The sequence below is a fragment of the Eimeria maxima genome, genomic scaffold (assembly GCF_000499605.1).
Source record: "Eimeria maxima Weybridge genomic scaffold, Emw_scaff28, whole genome shotgun sequence".
Taxonomy (NCBI): domain Eukaryota; phylum Apicomplexa; class Conoidasida; order Eucoccidiorida; family Eimeriidae; genus Eimeria; species Eimeria maxima.
Genome location: NW_013563764.1, coordinates 18,409 through 30,865, shown reverse-complemented (window position 1 = coordinate 30,865; position 12,457 = coordinate 18,409). Strand labels below are relative to the sequence as shown.

General features: G+C 48.2%; 2 protein-coding genes across 2 annotated transcripts; both read right to left on the bottom strand.

Annotated features, from left to right (window-relative positions):
• Positions 1 to 3,787: 3,787 nt before the first annotated feature.
• On the bottom strand, positions 3,788 to 7,631 carry EMWEY_00005070 (hypothetical protein, conserved; the record flags this gene model as incomplete). The annotated part of the gene is made up of 5 exons (XM_013478060.1): positions 3,788 to 3,961; positions 4,240 to 4,287; positions 4,766 to 4,885; positions 5,425 to 7,335; positions 7,539 to 7,631. 5 exons carry the CDS (start codon positions 7,629 to 7,631, stop codon positions 3,788 to 3,790), a joined length of 2,346 nt encoding a protein of 781 aa, XP_013333514.1.
• Positions 7,632 to 8,458: 827 nt separating this feature from the next.
• Positions 8,459 to 10,873, bottom strand: EMWEY_00005060 (hypothetical protein; the record flags this gene model as incomplete). The annotated part of the gene is made up of 3 exons (XM_013478059.1): positions 8,459 to 8,635; positions 8,803 to 10,127; positions 10,237 to 10,873. 3 exons carry the CDS (start codon positions 10,871 to 10,873, stop codon positions 8,459 to 8,461), a joined length of 2,139 nt encoding a protein of 712 aa, XP_013333513.1.
• Between the last annotated feature and the right edge of the window lie 1,584 nt (positions 10,874 to 12,457).

Here is a 12,457-nt window from a genome sequence, read left to right as displayed (position 1 = left end):
TAGCGAAATCATAGCATGTATATATGCTATGCATTTGGATACGTGCAACCTGTAATGGAAGAAGCGCAAACGCCAGGTTTTTCATCCTTTTGTTTGTTCATTTCCACAAGCACACTCATGCACGCAAGTACATTTGTTAAATTATCAGCGATGGTTGCCCCATTAGCCAGCGTATATTAACTTCGAATTTTTAATCGAGGGAAAATCTATAAAAGACAATTGTTTATGCGTGAAACTAGCCTGAAAAATGAATGTCCTGTTTTTTCGAGCCATTCATAGTGTAAATTGCTAAACACAACCGCCATGCTATCGCGTGAGGTATGTGAATCAGACGTGTGTATATATATGTTGCTAGTCAGAGCGATTTCCCCTTTTCATTATTGCAGATCGTAGCATATCAAGTAGCGATTAGTAACATGGTGCGCAACATCACGAATCCGGGCTATTTCGTAGTTTCGAGACCATTTGGCATACGCAACCTCGTTAAGCAAAGGCAATTGAACAGTAAACTTTCGGAACACATATGCAGCAATCTATGTTTCGAATTCCGCTTAGGATTCCTTCATGCTCCGTATACTACTTTATCCATCTCGATCAACAGGACAAGCGTCACCCTCCTGGCTATTTCTGAAATGGGATCCTTTTCGACCGAAGACTGAATGAAGAACCAAAATATGTCCTGCAAAATTAGTCTTTCCTAATGGCAAAAAACAAGTCTTTTCTGGAAATGCGGTGGTCCACACAGTTGAAACATATGCTTCTCCTGCAATCAGCAACATTATCCAATTCCTATTAGAATTGACTAATTCTGTTGTGCTGCATAGCCATATACTATAAGGCGTCCGTGTGTATCCGATAGGCGGTCTGTAAACAACTGTCTCGCCATATATTAAAACAAGAATAGATGATTGCAGCCTTGTTAACATAGTTTCTTGCTGTCACCTTGCGGCGGCAAAAACGAAAACATTCCATTTTCGCAGCCACGTAGAAGGTGCAAAGAGTACACTCTCACGGTCCTGTAGTGCCTGGATGAAAATCATTAGTTTTATAGTCAAGGATGCCGACTTCATTTTGCTACAAAAAAAAGAAAATCCGATATTTGCCAGTAAGATAGTTTGTCCTCTCTACGGTAATGCTACGACGAATTCTATTCGAGCAGGCGTCTGCTGCACATCAGCGAAATGAGTCGGTTTCAAACAAAGGTAAAAACCCTGCTTGGTGCTAAACATTTGTATCTTGGGATTGCAGCAGGAACTCAGATTTAACTGCCCGATTTTGATATAGGGTACGCCAAAAGTAAATATCTGGATCTAATCTAACGCAGCCCAACAACAACATATCCTTGCAGCAAAACGTGGGATGCGCGCAGTTCAATCTCAGTAGAAAAATGTAGGTCGAGCATGCACTCCATTAGAGAGAGCATTTTCTTTCACTAGGTCGAGCATGCACTCGTGAAAGAAAATGCTCTCTTTAATATTCTAAGTTATCCAGATTTCTGTTTACCTGTGCCGGTTCAGTCAATTTTATTGAATATTTGGGAATCCCTCAATTGGCTTTTCTCATCCAAATCAACAATCGTGTTGAGGTATTGCTGGATTGCAACTGCCACCTGTGTTGTTCTATTTACTGGTATGCACAAGCTTTATCGATAAAATATCTCTGCAGTGAAACCTTAGCCAATTCTACGCTTTGGCGAGCATGCGGACAAGACTAGCAAGATTGCATGTTGAGTGTCTACAAGCGAATTATGCAACGACGCCTCTTAAACCAAATGACGGCAGACGCCGATGCGAGATCATCTTACAAAACAACATACGTGTTGCGGCCTTTGGCGTTTTAGCCTGATCATGCTTGTGATAAATGTTGAGCTCGGCTCGCGACCAGCGGAAACTCTACTCGGGTAAAACGTACACTGAGTTCAGAAGGCCAGCCATCTGTACCCCTGCACACTCTTTTTTTAGGCATCCTCCAATTGCGGGCAGTCTGGTAGCTCTACTCATAGACAGTTACAGGATGCTTTTCCATATTTGTCTACGGTGAAGTTGCGATGTATTAATTTCAACACCAAGGCCAGACGCTTCTAACAGCCTACTGCACAATTTGACTTGGAAGCGTTTCACAGGATAATAATGCAGCTGCTGAATACGCTCAGGGCAGGAATCTTAAACAGTGAACTTTACGCAGCCGCCTATCCTGATGCTTACGGCATAGGCGGCTGCCTGAAGCCACCACAGCATTTTGTATTTTAAATGGAAAAGTGAATTGGCATTCCTGCATTGGGCGTGTAGTCGATAGAGCATATTAACTTAATGGGAGTGCATAACCGCGCTCGTCAACTGTGCAACGCACCCCGCATAATCGCAATGAGTAGCCGTGAGCGTCCACCGTGCAGGGCCCTCCGGACTGTGGCCTTCTTTTAGCTATTATTGTCATCCCTTTCTATATGTGCCTTGCTCCCCATGTCGGTTCCCCGGGGTGTTAGTGTCCGCAATGTTTTGGTCGGTTCGCGCCGCATTTATCTCCTCGAAGTCAATGAATAGGTTGGGGGTGACAGGTCGTCCAGGGTCCCTTTAGTTGAAGAAACTATTACCGGCTTCACTTGCAGCCGAATGCAATAATCGAAGCAACATGCTAATACACCAAAGCAGCCCCGACATGGGAACCTTTCACATGGAGGGGCCCCTAGATTACCGACGATTGCAAGCCCAATAATGCAGAAATATTCCATCCTCTTAAGTTACGCCTATAATGCCCAGCTATCTATGTGCTAAATAACAGTTTCTCGGCCCAGCAGATGAACCCGGGTGTACACAGCAGACACACGGAACAGATACTGACGAAAATTGCCTTCACTCTGCTCACAACTGTGCACTTCTAATTACACGGAATATCAAAGGCTCTCCTGACTGTTACGTGCATTAGCCCATTCGAACGTACAAATTGCTCTAACGAGCAAGCTTTGCCTGGTTGGTAAATATGTCGCTAGTATTGACTGGCTACACCGAAAGTTCGTTGCCTGAGCAGGTCAGAACCGCTAGCAGGGATTATTTTTGTCTGCATCATATCCAGAGGTTAACCAGTAAGCTGCGCACTTACGGCGGTCGTAGCCAGTGCGTCTGTCGCGAACCCTACGCATTCGCGACTGTGCAGCTATCAGCTATCAGCGGTTCTGTGTCGAGCGCATCGTGTGGGTGTGCATCACTCCAGTTGCTCCCAGGTAGTGATACTCTAGGTGCGAGCAGCAACGCAGATACGCACTATCCGAAAGGAATTTTGAATTCCATCCAAGTTTCAACTACCACATTTCGGAGCAGCAGGATCGCAGTTGCTCACGTAGTGATAGCGTATCAGCTCTACCTGCGCAAGCCAATGTCTGACCATTATGTGCATTTAATGAACTAGGGTTCATACAGTTCTGGCATGGTGTAAATATCCCCATTAATAACTGCCCTGCCTGTGGTACGTTGCTCCATTACTCCATTGACGGCTCCATTGTGCCACCGATAGAGGGACTTCGTACTGATGGGAACTGATAGGCAATATTAGGTGGATGATATTGTACAGACTACCATGCCCACACCGCTAAAGGTCCATACTGTTGAAATGTATACCCCTAAAACACGTAAAAAGGACGCGCTGTCGCTCCATTTCGGTGTCAGCAAGGTTGCGCGGGCGAACGCAATCGCAAGCCAACAAATTAATATTGACGCTCTAAACAATTATGGTTTTGCATAACTTGCCTATAACAGTACAGTACAGCCTGCAACGTGAATACAGCAGCCGGTTCTTAGACACATGCACCCGAGGCACCGCCGTTCATCGAATCATCCTGCTGCAGCTGCTCAGCAGACTCAAATTCCGACATGTACTTGACCGCCTTAGCCCAAAGATACTGTTTGACTTGTCGGAATGCTCCTTCATCCCTGTGATCTATCTGTTTCCTTTGCCGCATCACCCGTTTCTGCGTCACCAAACCAAAGACAGATGCCGACAAGTTGGTATCAGCCTAGCGCAGGGAAGGTCACACAATTGCAGCAGCTCCTTCCTACCGTGTGAAGGCTGCATAACAGTAAGGATACACTGGAGGCCACACTGTTCTGTCGGAGCAACTGAAGCTGCAGCTACTGCTCCTGAGAACAACCTTCATCTTGTAAGCTTTCTTAATCAAACGAATGCTGACGTAAGGAAGAAGATGCAAAATGCCGGCCAGAAACCACGGGCGCAAACAAACTCACGTACACCTGTTTCATTAGTTGAATGCTCGAAGCTTCCCCTTCCGTTTTTCGCCTGCTCAGCACATGCAAGCGCAGCATCAAAATCACGATCGTTGAAAATTTTGACCTTGAACGTTCACAACGTCTGCCCCTTGAAAAAGTTCAGGAGACTCATCTGAGCACAGTGAAACCGGGTTGCTGCGCTTCTCATCTATATTTACCAATATTACCTTCCGCTGGACTGGCGCTGAATCTTCACTGAATTGATGCAAACGGAAAAGTGCCTGTCGGGCTAGAACCCTTGGCACGTATTTGCCCAACACGTGACACAGGCCTTGGCGTTGCCGTAATTTTCCTATTCCAACTGCTGCGTCTACAGATGCTCGGCGAAGAAGTACTGTCCTGCGGCAGACTCCACGAGGCAATGGGGCTTATGTATGCAACTCGCCAACCTTTTGGTCTGTGGGCTGTCGTATTTGGCGCCAGGCGTTCGGCCCTTACAGCCAGCTGCCAGTCGTTCCATAAACTGTCCTCCCGCCTGAGATTCTTACCTCCAAAATAAAAAACAGCTGGCTTTCAGCGCCGCCCATTTCTTCGACAGATGCTGTTGCGCAAGGGAAACAGCTTGAGAGCCTGTCAAGTTCAGCCGCCTCCATGCCTGTCCCTCTGATCTCTGAGCACACGATGCAACCTCTATGCCTGTTGATGTCGCACATTCCTGGTTGCTAAGAATGGCATATTCTGTCCCATTGCCTGTTTTCCGTTCATCTCCTTCCTTAAATCCGGCTGGCGTCAGGCTGTATCGGGGGCGTGGGCTGAGCGTAAGACAGCAGAAGCGTGTAGGGCAGCTTGACTTGCAGTCAACCTAACTGAGAAAAAAATTGTAATTTAGTGTTACTCCAGAGGAACGCCCAGGTGCAATGTGGCTTGTACTACTGTTGGATTCAGAATGGAAGTTGCTCCTGGAACACGGAACTGCGTCGACTGTTGACTTGTGTTTTGGCCGAGTTACTGAGAAAGTACTCTGAGAATGGGCCTTGGTGAATGCATCCATAACTATGTTTGCGATCGTAGAAACTTGTTGATATGTCACTGCTCACATGTTTGTCAATGCAGTCAGACGTACTCGTCCCTTCCGTGGACAATGGTGGGATAGCGAAGCATTTCCATCCCAGGAGCAAACATTTGTGCAAGGCAATGCAGGCCGTACCCAGGTGGCTGGTGGACCCACTTGTTGGAAATCTAGTACCTTCTTTTGGAGCTCGGTAGGTGTGGCCCAGGCTGTACCATTTTGCTGGAATGATGTTTGCTCGAGAGCACTCGACAGCTGATCATATTTGTCTTGCGCCAGTGTGTCTCGACGAGTCACCAATCTGCAGCTTCTTTTTGTGATGGAACTGGTTGAAAAGAACTTCTTTGGATCCGCACTCTCTACACGAAGCCCAACATTTTTTTTCGAGCTGTCGAAGGAAAAGGGGAATGAAAAACCTGCCGGGGTTGCTCGCTCCGTCACGCTAGTGCAGTCAGCCAATTTTAAATCGGATATCTTCAACGGAAGCTCGCGACCCTCGTCAGCAAATTCTGGTGGGCATCTGTATGCAGTGAAAGTGCATTGGCGGCGCTGTGCGCCGGGGGTGTGCAACTGAGCTGGATCATCCAACATACGAGGCAAATCTACCCGTGCTTCCTGCTTGTCGCCAATAATTCCATTTTCACATGCTGACGCCGATGGGGGTGGTGGCTGTCTAGAATCTCTGCAGTTGTCTGCAGGTTCCCCAGTGGACAGCGGTACAGGCTTCTTCATTTTTAGGCATCTAAGTCTGCTGCACAATACCTTTAGACGGAGTTTGGGCGTCGACGGTGCATGGGACAAGCGCCTCCCCAGGACTCCAAGGTTAATTTTAACTGCAGGTATATGCTTCTCCCTACCCCTTGGCTTCGTAGCCAATGGAGGAACTCCAAGTTGCCGTATCCTCTGAATTCGGTGACTAGATATCCGCTGTAGGGCAGGAGACGGGATGATATGCTGAGGAGTGTTTTCGCCAGAGTTAAACAGCCAGTTGTCAGGTGTAGCTTTAGTTAGGTTACCCATTGATTTCCCTAGGACGCTTAGGTGCGTGCCCGAATCTCTTTTGGAGGCAGCAGGCTGTACGCTGCGCGCACGGTGTTTTCTATGGTTTTTGAGGATTCGCGCACCTGCCCAGTTGCGGAATTCATTCGGATGCTGTGGCCTGTGACGATTATGTGTGTCAGCCACATACAGGGTTTCCAATTCCTGTGCAGGGGCTAAGCGCAGCTTGAAATAATTCATCCTATCCAGCAGTTCCCAAAGGAGTTGACACACGGTATCGGCAGTTGGCCCCGGCTGACAATGCAGCTTTTGGTGCTGTAAGTGCTCGGCGGTTTTTCGTGGAGAAACAGTAGCAGTCCACCCTTGCTCAGCCGCCTGAGCATCGCTGGTGTGCTGCACTAACAGAGTACTCATTCCTAGAGCATGCTCACATGCCATTTCTTCTCGTGTGCATTCACTCGTTCCATTTCCCTGTGATTGTTTTGCCTTCGCAATTGGCGCGTCAGTAGTCGTCACCGTTATTGCTGGGGATAATTCATCGCCCTGCAGCTCCTGGCGCTCCGCTTGGCTATCACAGTTCCGTCGTGCCAGGTGGTCTTCAGTTGGATATCCTCCTTCTTCAACATTGGACGTTTTGAGTAGTGTCCTGTTGGAATTAGATGGTTTACGTATGGACGCCAACGAATGTCTCTGGGCGTTAAGCTGCTGTCTCAGCTGCTCTAACTCGTCTAGTAGACTTTGGTTAACTTTAACAAGCGAAGTGGTTTCTGCCAGCAGTAGGTCTTCTTGCCCCCTGAAGGTGCTTTTCAGCGACTCCACTGAGTCGACCGAGGCAACTTTTTTTTCGGAAACTATGGCAGGATGCGTTGACCGCTTAACGCCACCTTCGATCAGTTGCTCTTCCTGGCTGGTTCTTGCTGCATTTTGGATTAGTGACGCTGCTGGTAGTGCAACTAGGGGGTGCGACTGCCCTTCTGAGTTAGCTAATTCCAGTAATTCATATTGAGGCAAACGTGGTTGGCTTGCTGCGGACGCTAGGGGATGATGTTCCTGCACAAGCTTGGATACGTCAGCAACCCTGTTCGGTGGAAGAACTGGACTTGACAATGGTATGCCATTGGCCCCTTGCAATTCGTGTGGAGAAGTTGTTATTGCAAGTATGGCAGTTGGGTGTGTCGATGGCTTATCGCCTCCTGGAGTCATTTGTCTGTGGGAGCGGTTGTATCTTTCGATCTCGTTGCTTCCGAGCTCACGTTGCAAGAACGGCGTGCAATGCGGTGTCGCTGGGCAGGATATTGCTGTATTGCATTTGTAAGCTTGCGTTTCTGAGATGTCCGCTCGTACATTCTCATGCTTCCGGAGATCTGTTTCATGAAGATAGAAAGTTTGATATGGGCCCCGTTTTCGGTTGTCTTCCTCCTTTGGGCTTTTGCTCGCCCACCCTCTATGCTGAGAGCAATCTTTTTGAACCGATTTACAAGTTGTACAGCAGCAATATAGTTCCTGTGTGTGTAGTTTAGTTGGTTGTTCCAATTTCGTATATCCAGGGGAAACCGGCGCCATATTATTAGCCGGTTGCTCTGCTGTATCCCTTAGCTTCTTAATTGGACTGCCAAAAATTTGCAGTCGCGTTTCGATGACTGCTCGAGGTGACTGCTGAAGATTCACCTTTTCCGAGAGAACTGGTAGGGCATCCGCTGTGGTAGCGTCTGCTGCAATTAGGGCTTCATTTCCTGCCACTGGCGCGGGACTGACGCTCCTGCAGTTACTGGGATTAGGATCCTTCGGAAAGCTATCAAGCACCTCCACAACAGAAGTAACAATAATCTCCGGTTCCGTTTTCCGCCCATTTGAACCTGGTGGCAGCTGGTTGTTCCCTTGACGTTCAGAGTGACACGACGATGAGGTGGGAACACAATTACTATGCACTCCCATTTCACAAAGCGTGCCAGTTGAAGCGGTGGGATTTTTGTCCGGGCAATGCAAGGCAGGTACGAGGGCTTCCCAGCTGCAGCCCTTGCAGGTAGTTAAATGTTTGTTTATACACCTGATTTCATGGTACGTAGCCGTAGTAGACTGTTCTAGCTCCCTATCCATGACCGTCTGGTATTTGCCCGCTAGGGTAAATGGAGAGGAGCAGTGTTCATTTTGTTGGTAGTCCGCTTCAACTTTTTCAATCGAACATTTCCAGGTTTCTGCTGTCCTTAAACTTTGCGAAGTCGCTTCCTCTGCAGCCTTTTTCCCTCCTGGAGCTACGCCACTCTGTGCTAAAGTCAATCCAGGACATCTTAGGCCGTACCACTTCCGGAGAAAGGCAAGTGCACTGTTGCGTGACTCTCGTCCAACCGCCCTGGATAGTGCCTAAAAAACGCAGAAATCTTTAGCCGCTGGAAAACTAAGAAGAGCATTCGCCTTCGCGCATTGCTTACTAACACACTGTGGATGAGGGAACGGTGTGAAATATTTTCACTCGCTGCAGCTATAAGTATCATTTGGAAAGGTGACTAAAAATCTTACTTTGCATATGACGCGGGCGAGATGCCTTAGAGCGGCAGGATGCAGATCGGCATCGGTAGGTTTGGTGCTAGCTGTAGTAAGTTGCATTCCCCCGGAAACTCCGGTGCAGGCCTTCGGAGCTGGATGCGGTGTGCAAGCTGGGGTTTTCTTCTGTGTCTGGTCCTTGACAATTTGTTTGTCTCCACCGTGAGGCGGTTCCACATTAAGTGTTGGTGACTCTGTGATTGTCGTTGATGGCGTTGGGGTTGGAGCTCCTGTCCTTCTTGACGATTTATTCTCATCCACTCCAGTTTCCTTTCCCCTTGCAACTGATAAAATAGGAGACATGGGGGCAGAATTAGAATAGCCCTTCGAATGTTTGAAGGTCTTCAAAATATCACTTTGAGGGGTGGAATCACCCAAAAAAAGCTTTAATTCCCCAGGAGCCCACGACGTCCCATCTCCATTATTCGCTTGCACTAATGGTTTAACATGGGTTGTCACTGCAGCGACCGGCAGAGATCGCTTCAGCGATGACTTGTAGCTGACTACAGGTGCTTCCTCAGGACCAGAAACGCGTACGGCGGCGACAGACGTCCCCTCAGGCAGGCGGAAACTGTTGCAGCTAGGCTGTGTTGTGGCACTGATGCCTGCAAAAGTACCGGAGGGAAGCCCAGAAGCTCCTACATGACTGCTTCCAGTTCCAGGTCTCGCTTGTGTGTCGTGTGGTCTGGGCCATTGTGGCTGCATTTTCATTCCTAATGCAATGAGCTTTGTAGTGGGCATCGGCTCATCTGGCATCCCTTCCGCTTTCCCTTGCTTTCGAGTATGGTGGGCTCTACTATTGGGCATAACATTAGTGCGCTTATTTCTACTCATTGTGTTCAAGGTGGAGCCGTTTTTTTTGTCGGACCGTTTAGCTATTCTCGCCTTTTCTAGAAGATGCGAATGCGCGGATGGCTTGCTATGACCGACGGAAGCCGTTGCAGTTGGAGCCCTTGTCAAGTTTTTGCTTGACACAGGCGGCGAGCATCTCAATGCCACGCAAGCTTCTCGCGATGCTGCTACTTTCTGTCTGATGCGTGCAGCCACTTCGTCTGTCTTTGATTTGGCCCGAAGAAAGGCGTCAATATCTTCTGGCTCAAGTTTTACGCCTGCCCCCAAATCAGCTTTCGTGTCCGCGTCTGGCGACCCCAACCGCAAGGCTCTACTATGACTTAGTGAGGCAGCAGCAAACGCTGCTGCAGCTGTCGCTGCAGCCCACCCTTCGGTTGTTGGATTCGAAGGGCATTCGATGAAGTTCCCATCGTTTGTTGGATCGTCAAGATCACATGCCGGGGACGCGACTGGCACAACACAAAAACAACAGATACCGCTATATCATTAGGGTGGCTGAACAAAATACTTTTGCTTCACCTCTCGTTTAGACTTTTTAATGGATCAATGGCAACATACGTTCCCGAAAGAGAGGCGTATGGTCGCAGAGTCGCTGCAATGAATCGTCAATCGATCTGTCGATCGAATCGGAAACGTTCGACAAGCAAAACCCCTCTTTCTCTGGGCTGCTGCTAGGTATTCCTCCGTCATATTCGCCTAAAGCGGGGCTCTTCCTCAGATCAGTGGAGGGGCACTGTGGCCCATCATCACTCGGTATCGTAGGCGCTAACCATCTTGATAAAACGCCTCCTCCCGAACCATGCAAAAGAGGGGAGCATGAAAAGCTACTGCCGCTGTCGCTACTGAGGGACTCCCAAAAATTGGATGCGGCTACAGCAGGCGACCCTAACAAGTCAGAACTTCGTGCTTGGCATTGGTGGAAGTTGCCCCCCACTCTACTACTTTGTCCTTCTGAATAGTAGCGCTTAGAGAAATGAAGAGGACTACCTTCCCTGAACCGGAGGAAGGCGTCGGAACGATGAGGGTCTTCTGTGGGTATAAATGACGGTGGAGAAAAATGCCGACGCAGGACAGTAGAAGACGTACCAGCGAATTCCTGGGATTCCAGGTAGTCTCTTGCAGCGCGAAATTGAGGGAAGACTTCACTGCCGTTGGCAGGCTGCCAAAGATTCCGACTGGTTGCGGTAAGGTGCATTTCCGACCCCTTAATACGGAACTATTCAGTACCCTGTTTCGTGCTACCCCATAAGGTTGAAGCCGAACGAGAAATAAGCGAACTTAAGCATATCGATCAAACACAAAACACTTCCTGTGGAGGAGTCCATATGCGGGCTCGGATGGGGAACGCGTTTATAACTCTGAAAGCGATAGGCACGCGCATGAGACGGAGTAAGCGGACGCCTCTTTCCCCTTCCGACTGCACGACGTGCTAGCAAACGAACATCTACACATACCTGATCTGACTAACCACTGATTTTGAGGGGGGAAAGTACATGAAACGCGGACGAGAGCTGCGCTGTCAGGGTCAGGGTTGAAGTAGCCTTTGGCGTGAGCAACGTCAGGAGGCGTGTTGCATATTGCGTGTTTATTACACTTGTCATAGATACGCGGTTGATAGCCATGCCGTTTCTGCACTCAACAGGTATGAGTAATGCTTATCACTGTGGCATACTATTTTCTGCGCGTTAGGAAGGAGATCGTTTGCAGCCCCTAAGAGACTTGAGAAGCCTCCCCCACAACGCCGGATGATCGCTCCTGGCATTCACGGGCATGCGTGCGAGAAAATAGAATCAACATCCTTGTGGGAAGTGGCATATTTTGGACTAAATTGTCATATATTTTCAGTATTTTGCAGCACAATGTTCTGGGGAAGAATGAGGTCCACAGGGGGGCGCCGGAAGATAGTGTGCATTTGCGTTCGCTCCCAACTTTCGAAAGTTGTGCCATCCTCTTGTACCTTTATATGCATATAGTAGCCATCCCGCCAGTGGGTTATTCCTTTGAGTATGATGATGGCTGCACTGAGTAAAACATCAATGAGTTTAATTAGGTGCACGCTGGAAGCGGAGAATAACGCGGAAACTGTCAATGAGGCGAAAGAGAGCAGCAATCACTGATTAATGCACAAGATGAGGGTGATATATGTATACAAAAGTTATTATATATATATAATACGAATAAACTAATCTCTTCACCTGAATGTGGCAGGAAAAGTTTCGGGAGAGGCTGCCAGCAAAGGCCAGTTGAATTATGAAGCGCCGGGCAGGGGTGTTCTTCAAAGAGGAGAGCATCGATTGACGACTCGAAAACAACAAGAAAATCAGACTTTCCCCCAATTCAACCCCGTGGGCAACACCATGAGATGCTGCAAACTGGTTTGGTACTTTTCCAGCTCATAATAGCATTGTCATTTCGATTATACTCTTTCGTGACTATTGGTGTTCTTTAAAACTTCGAAACAGATGAACGAGCCCTCACTTACTAGATTTCATGCCAGGACTTAATATCAGTCCTCCTTGTGCCTATATATTCGAACTGCTGGAGTTTGGGGGTTACCCCAACCAGGCGTCTCCCAGCTGTACATTTGTAAATCTTTCCTACACAAATTTCCGTGTTTTCCAGCTATTTTGTATCTAATTGTCGTGGGCACTTGACGTATTCGGACGTATGCATGTCTATATGGGGAAATCTGTTGTCGTAGTGACCACCACTGTGGAAAGAATATGCTTGTGCCCTCCATGCAGTCGGAAATATATGGTTGACTATAACAGAAAATCAG